At 45.4% G+C, this 26177-nt stretch overlaps 1 protein-coding gene across 1 annotated transcript in view; it reads left to right on the plus strand.

Annotated features, from left to right (window-relative positions):
- LOC126548582 (coiled-coil domain-containing protein 6-like) overlaps positions 1–26177 on the plus strand; it is a 50262-nt gene that overhangs the window by 2459 nt on the left and 21626 nt on the right. Inside the window, exons 3-4 of the mRNA XM_050196831.3 lie at positions 10644–10787; positions 23575–23975. Of these exons, the coding sequence (XP_050052788.1) occupies positions 10644–10787; positions 23575–23975 (545 nt within the window). The remainder of the gene's footprint in view (positions 1–10643; positions 10788–23574; positions 23976–26177) is intronic.

The raw sequence follows: 26177 nt of genomic DNA on the forward strand, positions 1-26177 counted from the left end.
AAACTCGTTGGTTACCGACCGTGAGCAAGGTACTGATTACTCGTTGAATTGGCGCCGCCAGAGCCGAGCACTGCCTTGGACCTGGCTCGGCTATGTTATGTAGGCTTGGCTAACTATTGTCTACCAAGATAAACATGGACAAGGAGGCGCTTGCTTCCAAATCAAGGGTCACGTTTTGTCATTTAAGTTGCACTGAACAGAAAAGGCTGGCTGTGCATTTTGCATGCCACTTGTAAGAATGTTTTGTGTGAATGGCAGGCAGTTGTGCACGTGCACATCTGGGTTGTAATCCCACGCTCTTATTGCATGGTTTCAAATTTGCCATCTGGTGGTGTAAGGTACCTCATTGCGGTGTCTTTTGGTATGTTCACACTGCCATTGTTGTATGCACGCCATATAGCTGCGAAGATGTGAGCATATGGAAGTGGCTGGAGTTTGTATTTAGGGCGTGCTTGACTGGCACAATTTTTATTCTTGTTAAAAGCTGATATGAGAATGAGCTGACGTATGGTAGGAGACTTCCTCTAGCTGTTGGCTGTTGCCTCTGTCATACACAACTGATAGCTGTATTGTAAGCAGCAATATTTATTTGTTTGGAAGCTATGCTGGAAATTCAGAGTTGATCAGATGGTTGCAAGTACATAAGAAGCTTCACCTCATGTGTCCGTATCCAAGTACATGGAAAAGTATGAAGTTATGTTGGTTGGCAATTGCCAAAGATATTAATTCAAACTTGTCATGTCTGAAGGAGCGAAATTAATGTTGTCTCAAACATTTTACTTATACCCCCGATTACAGAGGAAATATATAAAATCAAATTCTGACCATGTTAAAATGTTATTTTTGTCTTCTCAAAAGTAATGATACTGGAACCTTAACCCTTTAATGACGAGACATGTAAATAAAAAAAAAATGCTTATTTTCTGTTTAAATATGCAAGACACATCAAGAATGAGCCTAATCAAAAAAAAGAAAAAATATTTTGCGGAAATTTTTTAAGCAATAGGGGGAAAACCCCAGGCAGGAAACTGGAAGTGGGCTTCACCCCAAGCCACCAAAGGCTTCGTTTTCAATTTGCATAGACAGCTCTCATCATTCTGAACCACAGGTGTACATTTCATTTGCTTTATACTCCATGTGTGACACCACTGGAGCTGGGTAGGTTGCATCGGCATGTCTCTTCTGATCTTGCTTTCACAAGAGAGTGAGTCGCATGCCAAACTTCTTCCTTGTCCAGTGTTCCTGCTCTAAACCAACAAATGATGCTGGCTGCCTGTCACTCAGTCTTGCCCGAAGCAATTTAGCGAGAAACTTCGTACTCACTACTGAAACTCAACAAGAAAAAAACTTTTTTGGCATGTTGCCTGTAGGCAACACTAGTCAAGAAAGGGTTAAAGGTTGTTCAAAAATGTAACTAGAGAAAAATTATATACTTTGCCATGTTGTACACTGTCCCATCATTGCACCCACGAAATCTATGCAATATCTTAATAGCACCTATACATGCAGTCATGAGGTGCCACTTTTGTCTACTTTTATCACGCTTAACAGCTGCATTTTTTTTTTCCAGCGTAATGTTACAAGTCAGTAAATTTCGCATTTCAACATTTTCAAGATGAGACTTTTTATTAATTAGGTATATCTTACGGTGTCACACAAAAATTTAATACCACCAGACCTTAGATTTCAACTTCCTCCTTTAATACTTTGATTATCCAACTGCAGCGAAATTACGGACCGTGTAAAAAGCCCCGTTTCAGATAATTTAGACATACAGTAGCCTCTGTTGAAAATTTTACGCTTGAGAGTCTGAACTTCACAAAACACTTGCCAAAATAGATTTTTTTCATACCGAAACTGAAGAAAATGCCACCATTGCCAGTAACCTTAAGTGACATACTGTGTAAACTAGAGAACCAGCGCCCAGGTCGTCTGCTTCCCTTGCTTGTATGCCGTTTCCATGTATCAGCGAACATGTCCTGCATGTCTGCTAGCCACATAGTTAGTATACTTTGCTAGCTGCTTTGCACGCTGTGCCAACGCCGTTGCGCGCCCGTGAACTTCTTTTAATGCAAAGTATTGTCAAAGTCCAGCCACTTTTCTCTATCTGCTTGTGTTTGTTCAACAGCACAGCCTCGATGTGTTCTGCCGCCGCTCGATGAAAGGTGCATTGGGGTGGCCATGGTAAATGTGGATGCGATCCACACGTGGCGCAGTTACACTACATCGGCCAAAATGAGATGCTCTACAGTCTAGTGTGGCTGGCACGGGAATAGAACATGTCCTGGAACAGGGTGCATCGTGCGCTAGCTTGGCTGACCAGCAGCATACTGGCCTATATACAGTTCAGGTTCGCTGAGGCAAGGGTGTTGCGTTTGTGCCTTCGACAAATAAAGAAGCGTTCACTTGCTGCACCCTTGTGCCCTTGTGCTGTGGCAACAACTGATCACTGCGCTGCTGCAGGTCATGTTTAAAGTGCAGGGTAACATTTTAGTGAGCTTAGCATCTCCGGCATGATGTATCCGACTTCAGCCGCTGCCCAGTACACTGAAAACACCGTACTTGTAGATCGATCAGACAACTACCACCATCTGTAGCGAACGATTATAAGTAGCTGAGGCTCAGCATGCCCAACCTAGAGGGTCACGTTGCTTAGTGTGTGTAAACTCGCACCCAGAGGCCGAACGGCGGCCGTGATAAATCCTCGTACATTTCGCTCTGGTAGCATTACACTCCTGCATGGCTTACACCGTGTTCTCCTTCGTGAAAAATGCAGCATGCGGTTCCTGCTCGTTTCTGGTCCTGTGCCTGAAAAGCTTTCGTTCGTATACTTTTATGTGTCTGATGTAAAGACGCGCGAAATGTCTTGAAGATGATGCACAACTGGAAATGATCGCTCCAGAATAACGCCCCTGAATACAACATACCTTTAGTTTTTGCGCACCATCACGGCATACAGCACTTATGTCACCCCGAGAAAGTGTTTGCTAAGCAGATCGTGATGGGTAGCTTATGCAGCTTCGTCGACTGCAGCTTACATGCTTTGTGCGCGTTGGCTGGTCCGTGTCGCACTTGCCTGCTGCAAGTGGTGCATGCTTGCTCTCTGAAAGCTAGGACAGGATAGATCTGTTCGGCGTTCCTCTACTCAGCATTGTGTGCTGCATAGCCATCGCTCATGTTCAAGTACATATTCAAACACCCGACGGCCACAAAACACATTGGCATTCTTGCAACAGCTCAAATCACGAGTGCAACAGGGAGAACGCATGCCAAGAGAGATGCCCATCAACTCGCAAATGTTGAACGAGCATTGCATATCGCTGCCTATAGTCGGGTACAACTTTAGAAAAAAGGGGGCGTTTACTCCGCGGATGCATACGAGCATCCACCAATGGGCGCGCACTCTCGACTGACGTCATGAGCCGGACAGCCGGTCACCCCACTGGTGGAGAAGATGGCTTCGTGCGCTTCGAACTGGGCCAAGTGACGTCAGCTGTGTGCATCAGCCCCTAGTCGGAGTGAATTCCTGAACTGTTTGTGATGGTCTATGATGCCGGAAATATTACTGCGAGCTTACGATGCACCATTTGTGCTGCATGCGTTTATTCTGAGCCGTGATGCAGCGAAGAAATATTGCAGCGAGTATCGCTGACACTGCGCTACGCTTTGCCTGAAAACAGGATCCCGTGGCGGTACACGGCTACAAACACACATCCTGCGTGTTTGTTCCATGTTGTTTTATTTCGCTCCTGAGTGAAGTTACGACGAGGAAAGTTTGCCAAATTCTGGTGCCTACTGTTAGCGGCGGGTGTGTTTGTGTGCTGTGTCACTGCGTTTTTCATTGGACGGGGTGAAGTGATAAAGCAAAACCATTCTCAGAAGAAATGAGGAAAGCGTGAGCACATGAAACAAACCTACGAGGGTCTCAACAGAAAATATTTTCAAAATAAGCCTCCAACGCAAGGATTTCCTGCCCTCAACTTAGCGGGAACAATCGTCAGCACTGAGATAGTCGAGCATCTAGTGGCGGTGTTCAAGCGTGGTGTAGCACTGTCGATTGCTGTCCACCAGTGCTCGCTGCACGCATAAGGTGTGCTGCCAGTGCTCGATATGCTTTCCCACAACACAGCTCCGCAAGTGACTTTTTTGTCACTTGCAATGAAGCGAAAGAGCAGACAGGCAGCGCTGTAGAAGGCACGGGGTTATTTTTCTCTCGCAATCCCGCATGTGCTGTAGCACATAAGAGCTTTACTAAACCAGTCATCAAAATACAAAAGCTTTTATTTATACCGAGAATTGCATGTTTCAGAAGCGCAACTTATTGAGCGGGACTATTTTAGTCGAGGAGGCATTCGGCTGTCGCGTTCAGTAGAATTTTATTTCATCTTATAATACAACACTAGGATGTTTTTTGCAACGAGTAGTTGATTACTAGTGACAGAATTTAACTCGGGAGTGCTTTTGTCATCGGGAAAGTGCTTGAATGTCCCTGGGGAGTCTCTAATCATGTCCTGCATTTACCTCAATTTCTCGGTTGATAAGACTGTTAGCAATAACATTGATGCCTTTGAGATTCTCGAGCACTAATCACTTTGGTTCGGCTTAGTATTTGGTATTAGTGTCCCTTTAAAAAATGATTTTTTACATTGTAACAAAGGTGGGCTTCACTGCACGCGTTGCCTCTTATTATTGAAGTAAATACAATGCACACAATATTCCTGTGCTGTTTGCTATTGATCAACATTCATTCAAGCAGCGCCAGGGAATGGAAATTGATGGTGCCGGGAAGGGATATCAACACAAGCAGAGTTTTCAGTGCTGTCTTTACTTTCATTGGAACTGATATATTTCAACAATTAATTGCCACTGTTGTCTAAGGCCAGATAAAGATTGCTGTTACTCGGAAGATGAACTCCCTGAACCACCTCGTTATCTCTTCACTTGAATGTAAGTGCTAGCTTTTCTTCCAGAGGCTGTCATTTTAAATAAAATGCCAGGAGACACATGCATGGAAAAAAAAAAAAGTATCTTCAAAGCAACATACAAAAATTTTCTCAACAGGCTTCTTGCACCATCTCGTGTTGCTTACGACATGCCCAGGAGGCAAGTGCTTCGTCTTAGGAAGGCCTCTCACCAGGTTTGAGCATTGCAAACAAAGCTGGTACATAGATTACATGGTGGCAATCGTGGCTACAAAATAATGACACCTGTGTGCACTGCAGAGGCATCTTAAATTTCAAGTGAAAAAGCCTCCACACCCTTACTCTTCGGTAAGCTCTTCTCACCAGCAAGCCCCACCTGCATTGTCAGAAATTGGTATGTGATGCAATGCAATACGAACATGGCATTCCTGTGAAGCACAATGTATGCACAACTGCCATTAGAAATGTCCATGACCAGGATGAATTTTTCAACTGCGAGGCTTTCTTTCTGAGAAACCCGTATGGGTTTCCTTTGTAACTTCGTGCTACTATTTGGTTGGATGCTAATTTTTCCCTTTCATTACTGGATCTCTCTCTGACCTAATTCTAGACACTTAAAGTAACACTAAGGGGCAAAGATTAAGTCAAGCTAAGGGGATAGATTAGTGCTCGAGAATCTCTTCAATATTATTGCGAACAGAGCCTTAATAATCGAGGAATTGAGGTAAATGCAAGACTCCCCCGGGACATTCAAGTACTTGCCCGATGGCAAGAACACGCGGTAAAATTCTGTCACTAGTTCTCAACCACTCGTTGCAAAAAATACCCTTGTATTGTATTAGAGGACGAAATAAAATGCTACTTGTCCAGTTCTATTTAATTTTTAGAAAAAAGAACTCATTGAAATTACCCTTGACAACGACGCGGGCGGTCGAAAGGTTTCGTTTTCGCTCGACTCCGTGTCACCCACACGTTCGCGTTTCAGTAGTTCCGTTATAGCGTGGTGCTGCGCTGGTTTTGCTGCCTTGCGAAACTCGCACAAAGTGGAAGTAGCAGAGAATTCAACTTCCATGTGATGTTGCTGGATGCCCAAACGGTCTACGCCACTTGATCAAAAAGCAGCTGCTGGAGCGGGTCCACTGCTCTGTCTTGGTTCAGTATCGCCATCTGTCGGGTGCCGTTTTACTCATCGATGGCACCCTACTGACGGCAGCATGAGGGGGGTGAAGGGGGGCAAAGGGGGACGTCATCACTCCCCTGGTTGTGTGGCGGGAGATTTGAATTATGAAAAAAGTGTTTGGACCCTTCAGATGCAATTTTCTTGTAAACTGTCTTTTATTGGCACGAAAGAAGCGTTGCAAGGTTTCTGGGATGGTATTTAAACAGTCCCCGTCGACTTCGTATTTGCCTTTAGTGTCCCTTTAACACCTCATGATACCGCACTGGCAACCAAGCAGCTCAGCATAGGTTCCAATTTTGGAGATATGAGGTCCGTTGGAGTCACCTGCACCACTGTGAACCAGTTCACAGCAGTGCACGAAACGTTCATAAATGGTGCAGCTCAATTTCTGCGGTGCATGCACAGCACTACACTTGAAATGAATACGGAGGAGCACACGTGGTGCAGGTGTTCTGTTTTGTCCACTTAATTTGCACCGATTGCATAAGTTTGAGAGGTCCTGAACCGCAGGTATGATTGGCTTCTGGGGTGTAAATACACCCTGTGGTTGCAAAGACATTGCAGTCGCACGTAAGTGAGGTGTCAACAGCGCTTGCGGCCATGTTCTGTGTCACCCGCTGTTTTGCACCTGCATGTCTGCGCCAAATCAGCACTGACAGTAGAGAGGGTGCAGCAAAATTGTGAACTAGCTTTGCACCTTTCCTGCACCTTTTGAAATGAGCGGCGTGGCTCAGAGGGTACCATTGCTGTACCACTGAAATAAATAGCGCGGTGCACCATCTCATGAACTGGTTCTGATGGTTGGGGGTTCCACTCTGCGTGTGGCTAGGGCTGAAGGCGAGCTCCTGATATAGCCCCACACAGATGCTCTGTGGTACTCCGCAACCCGTAGCACGGGGATCGTGGCTATGTTGGGTTCGAGCGAATAAGGCAACAAGCGGCGTCAACTGTAACAACGTTTCTTGCTAAAAACAAAGAGTGCTGGCAGGGGGAAGTCCTCTCTGTAAGAAGTAATAGTAGGCTGGCCTCGTTGCCCAGGATAGTCAGGCAAACGAGGTCACTCACGGGTTGCAGCATGTACTCCAGTCCGGCAGATTATAGGTCCGGCGTCAGAGAGGGTCTCCCCAGGTGGCGCTGTTGTGCACCTTTTTATCTTTGCGAGGGGAGTGTCCTTCTCGCCCCTCCGATACCTTCCCAAGAGTAAGGGATGAAGGGTGTGTGCGTTGTGAGAGCGAGGGAGAACCGGGAGAGGGCGTAGTGCACCGCTCCAGTTTCTACGCCGGCTCTCGACGCGGGGAAAGATGGGCGCGTGTGCTCCCTACAGGTGTTGTAGGCAAATTGAACAGAGCTATGTTCTACATCATTTTGTATGGTCATTTATGCACCATTCTGCCAGGGTCCAGAGCTCTTGTTTAAATGCATAGAGGCGGCTGTCAGCTCCATCGGCACTGGCATGGATTGCTGCAAGCCGCAAGCTAACTCATGTGATGAATTGATTGATATCTTCATATTTTGGTTGATTGTGCCAGAATTTAATGCAGTCATGTCATACTTCATGTCATTTTCACGGAAAGTGCAGTTGTGGCATGTTTGTATTTGCGATGCTTTAAGGGGGTCCTGAACCACCCATCAGGCTTGGTGAAAAAAGCAGTCCATTGATAGCATATGCTGCTGTGACCATCTAAGCCAATTTTTGCAGTCGTGCAACAGCGTGTAGAGCTCACAAGCGGAGCGCGAAGTCACCTTTTTCTCCAACACTTTTCAAATAGAGGCCTTTTCCTCACTCATTTTGAAGGTGCCGGCACCCTGCGCGTGTTGTCATATGCAAGATTCTCATAAATGGCTGCTATTGGCCTCTTCTTTTTACTGTTATTGTGTATATTCATTAATGCATATTACTTAACAGGCTGAAGTAAACAAAAATCTGTGTTTCGAATTTCAATAAGAATTACATACTTCCAGAAGAGGCCAACTATTGTCTCTTGTGCTCGGCTGCACCTGCCCACGTAGGATTGAAACCTTGGCCAGACCGCTTAGCACTGTGTTAGTCATCGGGTTTCGCTAATTTTGAGTTGTTTTGAAAATTCAACTAGCCTCCAATCCCGTGAAACTTAGACCACACATACACTTGCCAGCGTGTGCTCATCTCTGGCCGCTCCTGGCTAGATGCCTTGGCAGACATCACTTCATATTGGGCTAGTGATTGCACTTCAAATTGTGCATTTTGGATGTGGCTACTATCCGTCGGTCAAGCTGGGGCAGGATAAAGCTGGTCTGCACCACATAGCACAGCCAGACAAGAGCAGACGAGTGTGAGCATGCACTCCAGTCCTGTTGTACACATTGCAAATGTTGCGCTATACTGGCTCTACGCACTACAGTTAGCCACTACAGCTGCATGTAGCTGTAGTATGCAAAATTTGTGACAGCGGGGCAGAGAGAGCCAGCCAATCAGGAAGCGGTGACCTTCCCGGAAGTTTACTTCCGTCGTTCGTCGTCTGCTAGCAGACAGTATACTACAAAACGAAATGTATTTTTTCTTCTCAAGCCCAAACACGTTTTCAAATACTAGTGCGTGTGACTACTGCAATTTATAACTATTAGTTTCTTTGCGTCGTCCGTAGGTGGTGTCGCGCACAGCGAGAAAAAAAGAAGAAAAAAACGACGGGAAGAGTGGCGCACTTTTCAAAAGGCAGAAACTACATTCCAGTGGCTCGCTGGCACCGATGATGGGGTCGATTTTGCTGTACAACCAACGAATTATTTGTTTCGAGAAAAATAAACGACGCCAGAATTCACTTTCTGCCATTTCTTCAAACGCGTTTCGCACCGCCACCCGCTCTCCTCCTTCCTCTAGAAACGCCAGCGCGCAACAACCTAAGTTCCCAACGGAAGCGCCATTTTCTCGAATTAAACTATGGATTGGATCCAAACGTGCCATGCCGCAGCCGCCGGTTGGATTCAATCCAATCCACCAGACGCACCATCCGAAGCCGTATGATCGCTCCAAACTTCCCAGCTCCCGTCGGGTTCGGTGCCTAGCAGACGAAATGCTCGGTGGGCGGATGATTGACAGGAGCGTGTCATTTTGACGTCACCAAAAACGTGGCCGCGCCCTGTGGCTGGCGACGTCGACGCGGAGTAGGCCAATCGCGCCCGCCGGTAGCCGAACAACCATCTCCGATCGTACCCCTGGGCTCCTTTTCATGCAATCTCTTGTCGTGCACAACTCGGGCATGCAGATGGCACATTGACTCCTTGCCGTAAGGTGAATTCAAAGTAAAGTGTCGAGCCCTGGTATGGAGTGGTATTGATTTGAATGAAATTTGGTGCATTTGAGAAAGATTCTACTGATTGTAGAAAGCAGAATTTTAATGTAGGGCTTAAAATATTTTACAAAAATATTTTTGTAAATTGAACTATAGCTCAGCACGAAGAAACAACACCCCAATTCTGTAAGCTGTACCAGTTTGTTCAAAGCAGCCAAATCTGAGATAGTAGATAAAAGTTAACGAGAAATCATAGCATTGTTAACAGAAGTTTCAAAAATTTCCTAAAATACTTAAAATTCAGAGTGGTATATAATCAATTTTGCCTGCTTTATTTGTCCCAGCAGGTGTAGTTTGTCACATATTGTGATATCAGTCTTTGTTGCCAAGTAGCAGTTGTAAACTTGACTATTTCCAGCAATCTTGTTTCAACAACTGCATTTCCAGTGATTGTTCTTTCTCAAAATATTGACGTAGATATAATGTGATTGCTACGATGGGTAGGTTCCAACATTTTCTTTTGAATGCAATAAACCTGATCAAATTCATTCAGTGAATGCTAGGAAAAACGATTTCTCAGTTCCCATGCTTTTAGACAAGAGCTCCTGAGGTACAACTTCATAAAGCTACCAACACAGGCTCATTATTATGACAACTGCTGTTCTGTGCAGCAGCTCTCGGGCAGGCTTGGTCCAGTTGGCCGTGTGATGTGCTCTATCGCTCTCGGTGCTACATGCCCTCTTGTAGATCACTGTTCATGACTTGCTCTTAATTTGAAGGGTTTTGTGTGTGTGCATTAGAATGGCCCATGCTGAGCTTAGCTGGACACACATGTAAGTGGATAATGTAAGTGCATTGTTGGTAATGCTGGAAATAAGGTTCTGTTCATGTTAGTCCAGTGTAACTCCCTGGAAGTTCTCACCAGTTATAGCTAGCATGCAGCAGGCTTCATTTGGTGAAAGTAGCCTGAAGGCAGCATTCTTCTGTCTGTGTAAATCATTTAACACATTTCTGTTGTGTGCATTTTGTGTTTAAACCTTTGCTGTAGTTATTGCTGCTCTAACCTTACTTATTGGGTACTGCAACTATGACTAGTTAGATTGGTGTCATAGTAAGAAACAAAACTCTGCACTAAGACAAGGGGCATGTCATGCATTCCTTTCTTCGTCTCTTGTCCTAATGCTGAGTTTTGGTTCTTACTTCGTTGTTCTTGCTTATTCTTACCACATCCACTTCTAGTAAACTAACACAGTTGCTTCCAATCTTTTTCAGCTTCGGCAAGAAAAGGTTCAGCTGGAGCAGAGCTTGGAGCAGGAACAAGAGGCACTTGTGAACAAGTTGATGCGGAAGATAGAACGTCTAGAGGCACAGACATTGGCCAAGCAAGCAAATTTGGAGCAGCTGCGCCGAGAGAAGGTGACCTGTCCGGCAATTCCTCCTTAAATCTCCTTTTTTATCTACAGAACCTCATATTAGGTGTTCTGAATGCACTCTTTAACAAATGTACACCCTTTAAGGTGTATATTTGCCGCACAGCGATAATGGTCATCTGTCTCGCTTGCGATTCTTTCTTGAAAACACTGCGCTCGCTACTTTCCTGGCGAGGAGGCTGTCATGCTGATAATGCGCATGCCGTTCATGACTTGGAAGTACCAGGCTTGCAGTGTTAAAAAAAGGAAATGCGGGCAAGACATTACGATTATTGTTGTGTGGCAAGATATGACCCAAAGGGTGTAATTTTGCTTAAGTGTGTGGCTGTCTGATAGCCATTTGAGCAACTAGGAGAGGGTAGGACTTTGCCATTAAATAAATTTTAAGTATATGCAACTTTAAGGTACTGTGAAACCTTGTTAAACCGTAGTTGGCCGGAGCTCGGAAAAAGTACGTACTAAATGGTAGTATTGTTTAACCGAAATAGCACGAGATCGCCCACTTGCCTGTCGAAAACTGAACTCGGAGAGGGTGCGATGAAAGGGGGAAAAAACATGCAGTATTTATTCACTTCGCACAACAAAAGTGTTATTTTCGTTTGATGCCGCCGCAGCCTAGCATGACAATAGCAGCCTCAAACTTACTGAAGCTGCGTGCCACGATGGGGGCGAAATGCGAAAACACCCGTGTACTTAGATTTAGGTGCACGTTAAAGAACCCCAGGTGGTCGAAATTTCCGGAGTCCTCCACTACGGCGTGCCTCATAATCAGAAAGTGGTTTTGGCACGTAAAACCCCATAATTAAATTTTTTTTTTTTTTTTAAGCTGCGTGCCAGCTTTTCGGCCAGCCCCCTCTTCTCAGCAAACACTCGCATAGCAGATTCCTCGTTGGCGTTACGTATTCTACGTGCACGCCGGCGATGGAGCTTCAGAGGTCGCAGGACGCCTTTTTCATTGCCGGGTGCTGTTCTCGTCGCGACAATTGCATTCATGAGTAACGCTGACGTAACGCGCAGCTTCTGCCACTGTCGGGCCTGAATCGCCTGTGCTGTCGCATTCCGTGTCGTCCTCATCACTGTCGCTAGTCGACACTTCGGCAGCAACAGAGGCAATGATGGCGAAAAGTCCAACCTTGTAGTCATCTCTTCGCAGTCACAGCAGCGCTGCCGAGTAACACCGTAGTCAACAGCAGATCCCTGTCGCATGCCAGCACCGACTTCGTGTCGCGTTCGATAGCACGGACGATGTCTAATTTTTCTTCTATTCTGAGCACCGGGTCTCTCTCTCTCTCTCTCTCTGCTTTTTCTCTCCTTTTTCCTTTTTTTTCTTTTCTTCTTTTTCTTTCTTTCTTTCTTTCTTTTTTTTTTTTTTTTTTTATTTTTTTAAATTCGAGCTTCGGCATGACGCGAGTCCTCACTTGCACGTTGCCAGCACGCGCTCTGGCACGGCGCCGAAATGATGTTGATGCGACTTCACACGCAAACGCACAGGGCGCTTGGAGGCTGTTCCTATCTCTGAGGCTTGTTGTTCTGCCGGGCCGCCCGATGGAGACGACGCACCGCCGTGTTTGCACAACGAAAAGTGGAAACGCTACGTTTTAACCGATGCGTACGTAAAAAGCTGGTACGGTTTATGCAGATACAAAACACATTATGTTCAATGGCCACTGAGTCGGGGATTTGACTTGACTACTTTTAAAATGAAACTACTGTTTAAGCGGGTACGGTTTAACGAGGTTTTACTGTAGTACCTATGTGGAAGTGGAAAAAAAGCTGGCTGCTTCTATGCCAAACTTAGCTATTGCATATCAGATGTGCACAATGTACTTGGGGAATGCTGTGCACTGTTTACTGTTCAGACAGCAGTGAAATGAGATGTAGCTACAACATACTCTCTGCTTCGCATCAATTTTTTTCCATCTCATTCTACTGTTATGACATTTCTACAAACGTTTCGCTTTCCTTTTCCTTGTCTAGTTGGTTGAGCCATAACTAGTTCAGCAATAACTTTTAACATTTGTTAGCTGATGAAAAGCGGTCACTGAAGAAAGTTAACAAGTGCACGTGTCAGTATGGAACAAACTCTTTTGCAGATGTAAAATGAGAAAAAGAAAAAGCCAACTGCAGTAGTCCTTTCTTCTCGGCACACAACACATGGTGTGACAAATGAAAGATTATCTATTGTAAAGCAGACAGTTTGTGCTTTGTGGAAGCTAAAAGCTTGTTTTTTGCTTCCACTATTGGTAAGACAGACCTATACAGGTACATCAGATAGAATAAATTCTCAACTTACCAGTACTGATATTGCAAAGGTGTAGCATGTTGCTTCTTAAATCCTTTCTCTGTCATTGGTGTGTCAAATGAACTCATACTTCATAGTATGCCTCCTTTAAAATTCACTGTGGAGCCCGATTTCTTTATAAGCTCAGCAATTTGGATACTTTTAGTGTTGTATAATTTTGGTGAACTTTGTCTAGAGCAAGCTTCTGGTAAGGCAGTTAGATTTTCAAGGTCTTTTTGTATTAATCTTAAAGGTATTCTAAAAAGATTTGCCACCAAGATTTGTTCTGCTAACAAAGGCTGGTCTCTTGCAAAAAAATTAGTCTAACACTAGTCGGCATACAGTGTGCCTCTTCGATTTGTTGTTCTGGACTGTCCAGGACTGCCTGAGACAATGCATATGCAACGCTTATTGGCTGAACGCATCGGCTTGGGCAGTCTGGGACCGTCGGGAACGAATAATCAGAGACCCATTGCGATTTCTTCCTGGAGGACCAGAAACTCCACTCAGTGTGGATCTTAGCTGTGCAGCCATTGCATCCAAGCTGGTTGTATTCATAATTACAAAGACGGCGCCGAATAAAACACACAAAAAAGAGGGACACGAGACAGCACGTAGGCGCACTAGTGCGCCTACGTGCTGTCTCGTGTCCCCCTTCTTTGTGTGTTGTTTTATTCGGCGCCGTCTTTGTATTCATAGCCGTATTTCCTTTGCTAATTTGGGATTTCTTGTTTACTTCATGTGGATGTGTTCCATGTAAGTGTATTTTGTGAAGGTTGCAGTACAATGTAGTTATGAAAAACCTGTCAACACATAGGTGGCTTGGCTGGGGATGATTGTTGCAAGCGTTTGCTAAAGCAAAGGCACAAAGGTCGTCACTGTTCCACTGTCCATTTCACGAGATGTGTGCAACATATAAGGTGCATTTGCAAGCAAGCACTTTTTGTCCGCAATATTACGAGTTCGCATGACATACCCACGGCTCAGAAAAAATTATGGCCACAATTTTTTTTAACTGTTTCGTTACCGTGAGAAAATGGTCGTTTTTGATCGGTCTCGGAAAAAAATTATGTACCACTACAAATAATATTCCAGCACACATTGCAGCATACCATATTTACTTAATGAAATGCTCTTTCCAAAAAGATAACTTCCAAAACGAAAATTTATTAGGTAACATAAAAATTCTAGAAAGCGCAATTTTTGCTGCCAGTTGATAAAAACAGCAAACAAACATATCTAAAAAATGTTAATATTACAAGAAATTCAGAGTATAAATTTCAAAGATAACCCAGAAATGGTGTGAAAAAAATTAATTCTCAGTACACCGCCGTTCTTAGGATATAAACAAAACTAAGACCAGAAACTGCTTCATAGCTCATGCCATTCGATGGAGCAGTTCCTGGATAATGTGACGCATAGGTGCACTCTTCACTTTTCCCACACAATGTCTAGTTTTGTTCAACTTTGCAGTCCTCATAACACATTTTGCAGTTCCTTCTTTTCGGCATCTTCTGAGGATGGTCCGATGAAAAGTCCAAGGAACGTACTTCACCAGTTTGTCTGGAGTCATGCACCTCTTTCCAGGGTCTATCGCTCTCAGCGTAGCTGGGCAGCTACAAGATTATGCATCCAAGCATATCTGTTTGCATTTTTGCAGATTGTTTTTATCACCTCGGCAGAGAAGAGTAGAAAGAAATCCGACACAGTTGTAAACTGTCTTGCATTGCTTCATCGTGCTGGGCCGAGATGTGCTATGAGCAGCTTTCTTGTCGTGAATGGAAGTTTCTTTGCTGCCGATGGCAGCACTCATGACCAAGCGAAGTATGCACGCTAAAAAAAATCAGTAGAGCTCTCACGTCGTGCAAAAAGGTCAGCATACAAGCGTGCACAAGGAAGGAGACCGCTCAAGGCTGTAAACAAAACTCGCCGGCAAAAAGCTGCGGATGTCCCAGGCTGACTCAAGAAATCGTCATTCTCAGAGCTTGAATCTGCTTTACTGTCATCTTTGGAATAGTAGCTCGAGTCCTCATCACTAAATTCAAGTGCGGGTGCAGCATAGTTTCCAGCGGGACACTTTTCTCTCAACACAGCCGCCCAAAACGGCACCGCGAGAGCGACTTTCGATAATTGCGTAGTGGCACCGGCAGCGCCCCTTGCCGGGATTTTACGGAACAATCGAAACCAAAACTCTTGGAAACTGGTGGAAAATGCCAGCTCCACATGTTGGACATGCGGCGGACCTTCAGAAATACACTTTAGTTGAATAAAACGACTTGTACTCCAAACTAAAGCTCACTAGTGAACAGCTGGCGTCATTATCACTGCTCAACACTGGCTCCAGCATGTTGAAAGTGGCGATTTAAAGCAGCGATCACGGGTGATCTATCTGAATAGGCGTGGTAACGAAAGAGTTAACATATATTTGTGAATGTTATGTCGGCGATTGCTTTGAATTCCTGGATTTTTATTCAGTATCTCAGTATTTAGGCTTTCTGGAGGTCACATGCCCCCAGCATCGGTATTTCTCGAGTATTATAAAACGATCACAACGGTTTATTTTTGGTGATAAAGAAGGGGAAGAATGACACTGGTAATGGCAAATGCTGTCTCGGTATGGTTCTCACAGTCCTACCTGCCAAAAGGAATAAAATGTGCAGCAGATTCAAAAACACCGCTGTTCTCGGTAGTTTTTCATGGTGTCAAGGTCATAGCTGTTAAAGTTGCATTTTCCTTGGACGACAAGCTGTTGTCTTAGGAGTCCAAGCGTGGCTCGTACTTGGAGTCTGAAGAGCCGCCGCTTCAATGAGCAGCTGAAGGGGCTGCATAAGCAGCTATCTCAAAGCGATTATGCAGCCATGCTTAACAAAGGGGTGCTTTCGTTTATTCCAACTTGACCAGACAAAGCAAAGAGAGCAACAGATGAGAGATACAACTGAGGGCCGGGAAATCCTGGAGAAAGCACACTTATGAAAGGAGCACTCTTGTCACTGTAAAGGAGGCGTGCTCTAGTGAAGATAGCAGAAGAAGGAAAAACAAAATTCTGTAAACATACGAGAGATAGCAGAAACACCCGAAAGAGGTGGCTTTGCGCAACGACATGAATACATATAACAAAGAATCGCTGCCAAGTACAAAGTCAGGGGGCTGCCCCTCCCGTCTGTGGACCCACACGCTCCGCAACCACGTCCACGCGTGGTTGCATTCCACAGTTGATAAGACAAAACCAGAATGAGCAGACCCAGAGAGCAGAAAAATATGATTATAGAAATATATACAGTTGAACCTTGATATAACAAACTTCAGTATAATGAAATCTCAATATAACGAAGTATTTAACTTTTCATAACCTCTTGTCCATAGAGCACCAGGTATTTAGAACCTCAATATAACGAAGTGTGTATGCGGTTTCAGTATAACGAAATTTCACTGCTGCTGCAAAGGAATGCCAGGACACCAAATGGAAACTTCAGCGGACGCAGATGGTCAAATTATTAAATTAGGAGCGGCTGCTTTCTAACGCACCTCTAAAATCGCGCACTTCGCGACGAGACTGACTGCCGAAGTGGAGCCGCATCATGTTCCGTATAATGTCCAAGTGCGATAGGATGCTATCGCGCCCTGCGCTCTGTGTGCTTTAGGTTCGAGTGAAAATTTTCGAGGGTGAAACAAGAAAGAAGGTGGCTTCACGATTGTCACCTTCCCGCGCGAACAAAGGGAAAGAGGGAAGGGAGCCAGTAACGCGATTGAGCACGCGTGTGGGGGGGGGGGGGGGGGTGGCGCGTGTCTCGGCCGTGGCTGCCCATGGCTGTAAGCGTGGTCGAGCGCATACGAAGCTGCACACCTTGCTTTTGGAGGTAATCAGCAACGTGTGGGCTGATTAGGCGTGCGGAGTGGGCGTGTGGAGAAGGCGTATGTGGCACCATGTAAGCTATCTTCCCACATGTTTAGTATCGGAGGTTGTGTGTCACGAGCTTCGATGACCCGTTGGAGCGAGAGGCAGCAAAGCATGCCCTCCCCGCTGCCAGCGCTTTTCCTGATAGCGTCGTCCAGTGCGAGAGACGCTGTCAGCTGCTGGGGCAAAGTGCATGCGAAACCGTGGCTGGCTTCGCTTAAGTCGTACCGCTGATGTGAAGATATCGTCGATGTACATGGCATGAAACAGTCTCCGAAATTTATCAAAATTAATGGTTTTCTCATTCAAGTTGGCTTTTTTCGATTGCCCGATAATTCTGAAAATTCCACGACCCCTTCCCGTCTAAGAAAAATTGATCGGCGACTGTACTTATTTGCATCAAAGGTGGAATTTCAATACAACGAAATTTCGGTATAACAAAGCAAATTGCTGATTTTACTGACTTCGTTATATCGAGGTTTAACTATACAACAGATGGCAGGACCACCTCGGATCTTGCCAACTTCATGTTACTGTGCACATTTGAGGGGAGAGAGTTGAGAACGTACGGGTACGTCAGTGACATGGCGGGACAGAAACATGGAAACATATCGTTACGTCACTGACACTGAAAAAGTGAAGGGAAGTTTGTAGTAAATTTATCTACTGTATTTACTCGAATCTAGGTCAGCCCAGATTCTAAGCCACCCCCGAATGTCTGAAGCCAGAAAAAATTTAAAAAACTTACGTCAGATGTAGGTTGAACGAAAAAGTGAGGACAGCGTTCACAAAATGAAAACAGCATTTATATAATATGAACATGCCGAGCTCACTCTGTTATCGTTGCCACTAGCCAGACCACACGCACGCTTGCGGACGCACGCAAGCTCACATCGGCGCACCCATGCATGCGCAGACAGTGCGGCACGGCTCGCATGCATCGAAACGTGGCACGATCGCAGTGAACAGCTCGTCTCTTATCATGTGCTTATTTTCCTTATCGCTGTCATCTCCTCGTTGCGGCACACACAAAAAGCGTCCACACACAAAAAGCGTCCACACGCAAAAAGCGTCCACACGCAAAAAGCGTCCACACGCAAAAAGCGTCCACACGCAAAAAGTGTCCCCTGTTACCCCTCCAATGACGGACACTTTTCTCATCGATGCCTTGGCGGCTAGCACCTTTTCGTTTATGTCATGATCCGCCCGGGTTCGTGAACGAGCGAGGGCTCGAGGCACACTCCATTAGACGGACACTCCGCAGCGTAGTGGTGATGAACAGTGGCTGACCCCCGAGCAGCTGTGCTCGTCAGTGTTTATTTGGCGTGGTGCCCAATGTTGCCTACTGAGTATGGCAGGCCACCGAGCCTGGCGGGCCATCGAAGATTATGCCCAAGGGGGCGTCACATGCTTGCTACATACTATAGTGGCATCGCCTGTTTGCTGCCATTACGGTAACGCCACACTATGGGCAACCCTGCACGCCGATACGACACAGGCCAAAATAGCGACGTACCTAGCTGGTGTTCTTCAGTTGGCTAATGGGGCGGCTAATAGCGGCTGTGATACTGACTTTTCTAGGTGGCGCTAGCTATGCACCATATTTATCATTTTTAAATACAAACTGGCACATTTTTTAAAATCCTCAAATCTAAGCCGACCCTTGAGTTTGGTATATGATTGTTTGAAAAAAACTATCGACCTAGATTTGAATAAATACGGTAGTAAATAATTTGCATGCAAAGCCAGCCATATTGTGATGAGGCTGAAATGCAGGAACATTCCTGTACTTGTGATTTCAAGGGATTAAGATGTTAGGCTATTACATTTAAGAAAAACGTCTTTTTTTTTTTTCAATTTTGCTACCAAACATACTTAATTAATGAAGAACATATCCTCCAAATTTCATGCCCAAATGAGCACTAGAAGTGCTTCAAACATGAGCACCAAAGGTAACTACCCCCTATAAGAATCGACTTGGCTTTATAGCGATTTGCCACAACTCCTTCTTCTAAAGAGCAAGAAACGTGCAAAAAGTTTCTTTTTTCTTTGAAAATTGAGACTCTTGGCTCTATAACTAATTTTAACTTTTCAGAGTTCTGAGCATTCATCAAAAATGGCAAAAGTTGACCGTTGGTGGCAACGCACTTCTTTGTGCATCGGTGATTTTGTTCATTGTGCTTCCAATTCTCTATAAAAATATTAATACAAACATAACTGGCATTTTCATATGCAACACTCGGAAAACAGGAATGCCTTTTTTCATCAAATGTTAAGAAAAGCACAATTTCTTTGGAAACCAGTACGCTACCCTGCGTCAACAACGTGGTCGAGCCATGCTTACGAGGGCAGCCCCATGAAGATGGCTGGTGTCTTGGTTAATTACTCAACGCAGTCCAGAGAGAAAAGTTAGCATAATTGCCAGGAAGGATGTTGCATAGGAATGACTGCTAAATGATGTTAGAAATTGTGTCCCGAATGACACGATTTCTGGGAAAGTTTTCTTGCTGACAACGGTAACATCTTTAACAAAATTTTAAGCGCAAGATTTGGCCCAATTGTAGTTTCTTATGCATGTACTCAACTAAAACAATTGTGCTACCCTGAGTAGATTTTTTAAATAAAAATATGTTCCCTGCCAGGCTGTCCTTACCAGAGGTATGCCACTGTTGAAGTAAATGATAATTTGAATGTTATTCTTTTAGTTCAGTCAAAAGCCCACATTGTGAACAATATTTGACAGTAGTTTCAACATGCTGATTGCATTATTTTAATGTTCTTTGACAAAAGGGCTGAAATGCATAGATATGAAAGCTTACAGTTATAATAATTCTCAATATTTCTAGATAAAACTTGGTATGCATAATGAGGAATGCCTTCATTATCCACGTGCTAACCTTAAATTTTTGTTTAGAGGAAATGGAGAATATTAAAGAAGTCTCGGACATCCAGTATGTGCCTACCATCCCTACTTAGGAAGCCAAAGTGGGCAAAAGCAACCTGCAGCCCTGCACTAAAGCATAACTCAAGGGAATCTAGATGTAGCTTCTCAGTATAATATCTGAGAGTCAGCACCTGCATTCATGTTATATCGGCGTGGCCACCAAGAACGCCACGCCGGGACGGCAGCCTAAAGAGAGACGCAGACGGGGACTGAGGCTGAGCATGAGTTTATTGAAGTGCGGCGCCTTAAAATAGGCGCAGTGTCACTATCACAGCGCCCCCTGAGGACGAGTAAGTTTTGGTATCGAAACCGAAACCCTCATGTAACACCTTCCCCCTCTTTTTGAAAATAATTCTGGGTAGAAGCAATGTCATACATTATACAATAGTAATTCTCAGAAAGCGTATTGAACAGAAGGCAGGGGAAGCACCATTGTGCATCCGTTAATGATATACATTGGCATCCTTTCCCAACTCTCTCTGCCCGAGGGTAAAAGAAGTAGCAAAATAGAGCACTCTTTTTTTTTTTTTCCAATTAAAAACACGTAACACAAATGAACATGAAACACAATGAACTGCACAGCAGCCAACAAAACACCTGAACACCTGTCCAGGTATGTCACAGAAGTGCAATAAAATATGAACACATGAAATGATCATGAAATAAAATCTTGTAGGTGGCGCGGTTTCTGGGGCCGCCTTTTTGACCGCGGAGGCAATTGCGGTACATGAAGCTGCGTTTCGCCCATAGGTGCCAGTAATGGCTCTGAAGTTGCTTTTGAGCTTTGCTGCACAGCTAAGCACTCACCCGGCGAAACCGGAGGCGGAGATGAAGACTTGACATTTGAGTTTCCTAGCTGACTGAAGCACCCGTCAGACGACTCTGAAGGCAAAAAACAAGATCCAAAAGAATCTGAAGATTCACTGACGCGCTCCTCAGGCACAGCTGGGAGCAGAGACTTATGTCCTAGGAATTGCATGGGAACACGAAAGCTCGGGAGACATGAGCGCTAAATGTTTCAGCGAAAGCATGTGGCCTGGGCACATTGAAGGTGCCTGCATTGAACCACTAGATTCAGCTATTTGCCTATCGGGCCAGGCGGAAGAACATGTTGGCTGGGCACTACAGCTGAACGTAGGACTGGTGCCTGAATAGAATCTTCAGATCTTATGAAACGCTCAGCAGTCGATGCTGTGAGCGGTGCAGTTTGACTGGGCACGTCAGTCAGCATAAGTGATGGCACTCGACTCTTTTGCCTTACAGCCGAACATGTAGTACTCATTCGAGCAACTTTACAAGGTGTACAAGAATGTACTCGCAAATGAGAACTGCACTAAAATGCGGAATCCACTGAAGGCATATCTTAAGTAACTTTATGGGACGGTTTTACAACAGAATTGGTAAGAGTGTTATATGCCTTAGCATGCGTTCCAACACTCAACCGTTCAAACACTGTACACTGGTTCACTCTCGCTGGTGGTGAAGTCTAATAGGCGTTGGCCTGCGGTGCACTGTCAAAAGTCCACTGTACCGTATAAGTTCAGTGAAGTCTGAAGATATTCCGTCCGGCGGGCAAGAAAGACTGCTTTGTGGCCCGTGGAATCGCTGCACAGCCATGTATGTGATAAAATTTTAATAAAAATCTTCAGAGTGTGCAACACACAATGTCTTGCACTTGACGCGACAGCTTTTATGATAGCTGCCTTCTTGTGCCGATGTGATAGTCTCGCTTCAGCTTTTCGCTTGGTTCATCATATTGTTGCGAAACTGGCGTGACGGCAACGGGGTTGAAGAGAGCAGTTTGCATGCTGTGATGTGAACAAAGAAAAATGTCTCGTCATGGTTGAGCAGCACGTGGCACACAACACAGTGTGCCGCCTACACAGCCTATCCAGGCTGATGAGCTGCTCTCACATGGCTCTGTTGTGTGAACAAGGACACTAGTGAACCATGCTGTGCCGACTAGTCTTGGCCGTCTCGTGGCCTCAGAAATTGCACTGGTTGCACCCGTGTTTTCGGCATGCTGCAGTGAGAGAAGTGCATGCACTGGTTTTTGGCACCGCCACGCCCAGTAGCACTGGCCTTGCACAAGCAGTGGCTTACCATCACACTTATCTCTCTACTGCTGTATGTCTCACTGTGCAGCTAGGCGTGGCCTCCGAGATCGTGCCAGTGTACACCTAGCTGGGCCTGTGTGTTGCGGTGGCAGTGAGCCTTTGCTTGTGTGCGGCTAAGGTGTACTAGAAAAGAGCACCTGCGCGCAACAGTGAGAAAGACCATTGTTTTTCGAAGGTGCATTTGATGCAGGAATGCAGGAGTTTTGAACTACCACACCGAATGAGTGTCAAACTGCGGAAACTGATATGCTTGGTGTGCAACATTCGGATAGTTTTTAGAGCACAGTTATTTTACTTATTTATTTATTTACAAACTACTGCAGCCCCATGCGGACCCAAGCAGGAGTGGTGATATTACAAAATGTAATCGTACATGCATTGAGAAGAAAACAAAATGCTGACATCTCTGTTCCGAAATTAACAGTTCAAAAATTAATCAAATCAATTGAGTCAGTGCTGTTTAAGAATGATACTGGTAGTGTGTTCCATTCTTCAATAGTAGGGGGGAAAAAGGAAAATTTGAAGCATTAGTTTTTGTATGATGGGGAGTTAGGGATTCAGAGTGGTGATGTCTAGTTTGTCTTGTGGTTAATGGTTGGGCATATGAAACAGGATGGATTGCGAGGTTGTTATTTTTGAGTAGAAAAACAAATTTAGCCCTTATAATTTTCCACCTAGTTGTAATGTCTGTATGCCATGATCCTGCATGATAGTTGTTGCTGAGTCAGTTATGCGGTACTTGGAAGAAATAAACCTAACTGCTTTCCACTGAATCATTTCCACTGCATTAATATTGTCTTTATTATCAGGATCCCAGATGGTGCATGTGTGTTCCATTTTTGGCCTAATGAGCGATTTGTATGCATGAAGTTTAGTTGGCGGGGGCGCTTAGTTCTTAGGCATTCCTGCGGCGAATGTCGACATCGGCATAACCGAGCGCATGAACACACCAGGAGATGGAAGACGGGAGAGGGAAAGCGGATGAGGAGGGTATGGCAAAAGGGGAAAAGAGAAGCGTAGTGCGGTCACAATGGCTACGAGATGGCACCAGAGTAGCGCGTCATCTTGGTCTGTCGGCGGGGGCTGCTGTGAATCGCGCCCACGTGTCACTTACGCGCTGGCTAGCGCGATCTCCAGATTAGCGAGGCAGTCACGCCCCAGTTCGCTCCATTTGCAACTTGCGGCACGAGACAGATTGTCTGTGCCAGCCAGTAGTCGTGAAATGAAAGCATGTATAGAGCTGGGCTCAAATTTTGCATTAGGGAGTATCGTAATCGGCGTTTTTTTTTTTTTTTTTTTTTTCTTTTGTGTGTGTGTGTGTGTGTCGGGTACTTGTATCCATTAACAACACAATTTTACTTCTTAAAAACTTGGCTTGAAATACATAGATCTCTATGGAAATTTCAAGGAGAATACCATTTACTTAGCTATATCTGTTATTTTGTTATATCCCGTTCAGTTATATCGAGGTTTGGGTCTATTTTTTGTGCAGATGTGGCCGATTGTTCACATCAGTGACTGTGTGCTTGTTGCCAGGTGGAGCTAGAGTGCACGCTGGAGCAAGAGCAGGAGGCACTGGTGAACCGCCTGTGGAAGCGAATGGACAAGCTGGAGGCGGAGAAGCGGCTGCTGCAGGAGCGGCTCGAGCAGCCCCCATCAGCACCGCCATCGCCTCGAGAGCCCGGGCGTGACACACCAGCTGCGCTGGGGGCCCACGTGGCACGGCTGCGTGGGGAGCTGGCACGCCTCCGTGCCCAGCTCCATGACACTCAGCAGGAGCACAATGAAAAGGTGGCCCAATTTGCTCAGGAGGAGCGCCAGATCCGTGAAGAGAATGTGCGCCTTCAGCGCAAGCTGCAGCTCGAGATGGACCGCCGCGAGTCCCTCTGCCGCCACCTTTCAGAGTCTGAATCGAGCCTGGAGATGGACGAGGAGAGGTGCTGACTTTTCTCACAAAACTTTTTGAGGGAAGTATATAAGGCAAGATGCAGGTCAGCATTATGCATCAAAATATACAGTTAAGCCTCGATATAATGAAGCTGGTAAAATCGGCAGTTTGCTTCGTTATATTTCTTTGTATTGAAATTCTACCTTTTATGCAAATAAGTGCAGTCACCTATCAATGTTACGTAAAAGGAAAGGGCCGCAAAATTTTGGGGGAAATTGGGCAATCGAAAAAAGCAAATTTGAATGAGAAAAAGTAATTTTGTTCAACTTGAGAGGCAGTGATGAAAGGTAGTTTCATGCCGTGCAAATGATACCTTCAGATTGGTGGTACGAATTCAGCTAAGCCAGCCATGCTTGCACGTCCACTCCGCCCCCGCGGCTAATAGTGCTGCCCGCAGTGGGCCTACATTATCATGAAAAGCCCTCGCAGTGGGGAGCAAATGCTTCGTCTGGCTCTCGCTTCAGTGCGTCTGTGAAAGTCAAGATTACGCAACCTCCACTATTAAATGTGCAGGGAGACAACACGCATGATGCCACGCCATCTTGGCACGCCCAGACACGCACACACGCCAGATTAAATTTAAAATGGCTTGCAGGCTGTGTATACACTCAGCCACGCTGACAGCCATGAGTAGCCGAAAGCTTGACCCCCCACCCCCTTAGTCGCGGGGAAAGACCTGTGCTCATCAAGCCACCATCATCGGCTCAGCTTTCACTAGCACCCAAAGTATGCAGAGCACGGGGCAGGACAGGATCTTATCGCCCTTGGACTACAGAATTTGACACTGCTTTGCTTCGGTGGTCGCTCTTGGTCGCGCAAAAGGCAATTGGTTGCAAGCAGCTGCTTGTAATGCAATCATTTGACTATTTATGTCTGCCACGAAAGTTTTCATTGTCTCAATATTCTTTTTCGGCAGCATTGAAATTTGTTTATATTGAAATTGTGTATAAACACAATTACATTAAGGTTATACATGGTGTTCTGTGGACAAGTTATGGAAAGCTGGATACTTTGTTAAATTGAGGATTTCGTTATACAGTCTAACCTCGATATATTGGCACCTCCAGAATGACCCACCTGGGGGAAATCGGCAGTCGCCTTTTCCTGTCTCTCTCCTCAAACCTTCGTCTTTCCCTCCCACTTTTAGTCCTTTCCTGTCTCCTTCTCTCTTCTTTTTACTTCCTTTCTCCTTGGCGGCAAGGATTAACCCTGTGTGGCTATCCAACTTTGGGTACACCATATTCGGCTATATTGACGGCGTACGACTGGCGTCGTGCAGACTTTATGCAAGCTCTGCCGCGTCCCCTCGTTGGGCTCCATGGTGGGCGGTCGGCGCTGTTGCCGAATGTATACATATTTCATGGAAACTTCTTTCCCCTCCCTTGTTGATCGCCCTCAAAAATGAGGGCGCACTGAAGATGTCTTCAAGTTTTTTGGACACCAAATCCAGAATTTCCCCAGCTTCCACTTTATTCACTCTGAAAAGCCAAACAAAGCAGTTCGAACCATATCATCATTCCTTGTCTCAAAGTCCTTGACTGATGTTTTTGGTCCAGGTTACAAGGTGTCGAGGATGGCAAGCGGTGACCTCTTGGAGCTCCGCGACCTGAAACAATATGAGAATCTACAGTAACTAGTGTCATTTGGGGAGACCCACATAACAGTAACGCCGCACCGTACAATGAACACCACCCGTGGTGTTGTGTCGGATGATGATTTGCTTGAGCTGACTAAGCCGGAACTCCTGGAGGGCTTCAGTGAGCAAAATGTGATCAATGTCAGAAGAATTAAGATGAGTAGGGATGGCAAAGAGATCCAGACGAAGCACCTCATAATTACCTTTGGTTCAAGTGTCTTGCCCGAGTCAATCGAGGCCGGGTACGTCGAGCTCCGTGTCAGGCCGTACGTGCCCAATCCGCTCCGATGTTTCAAATGCCAGCGCTTCGGCCACAGTTCGCAGAGCTGCTGGGGCCGCCAAACATGTGTGAAATGCAGTGCCCACGAACACACATCTGAAGCTTGTGAGAATGCTCTCCACTGTGTAAACTGTGATGGGGAGCACGCCGCATACTCGCGGTCGTGCCCATCCTGGAAAAAAAAGAAAAGGAAATTGTAACAGTTAAAGTAAAGGAAAATATAAGTTTCAAGGACACACGCAGGGTCCTTGACACTATATGGTCGGCTGTAAAGC

This window comes from Dermacentor andersoni, chromosome 1 (assembly GCF_023375885.2).
Source record: "Dermacentor andersoni chromosome 1, qqDerAnde1_hic_scaffold, whole genome shotgun sequence".
NCBI classification, from domain to species: domain Eukaryota; kingdom Metazoa; phylum Arthropoda; class Arachnida; order Ixodida; family Ixodidae; genus Dermacentor; species Dermacentor andersoni.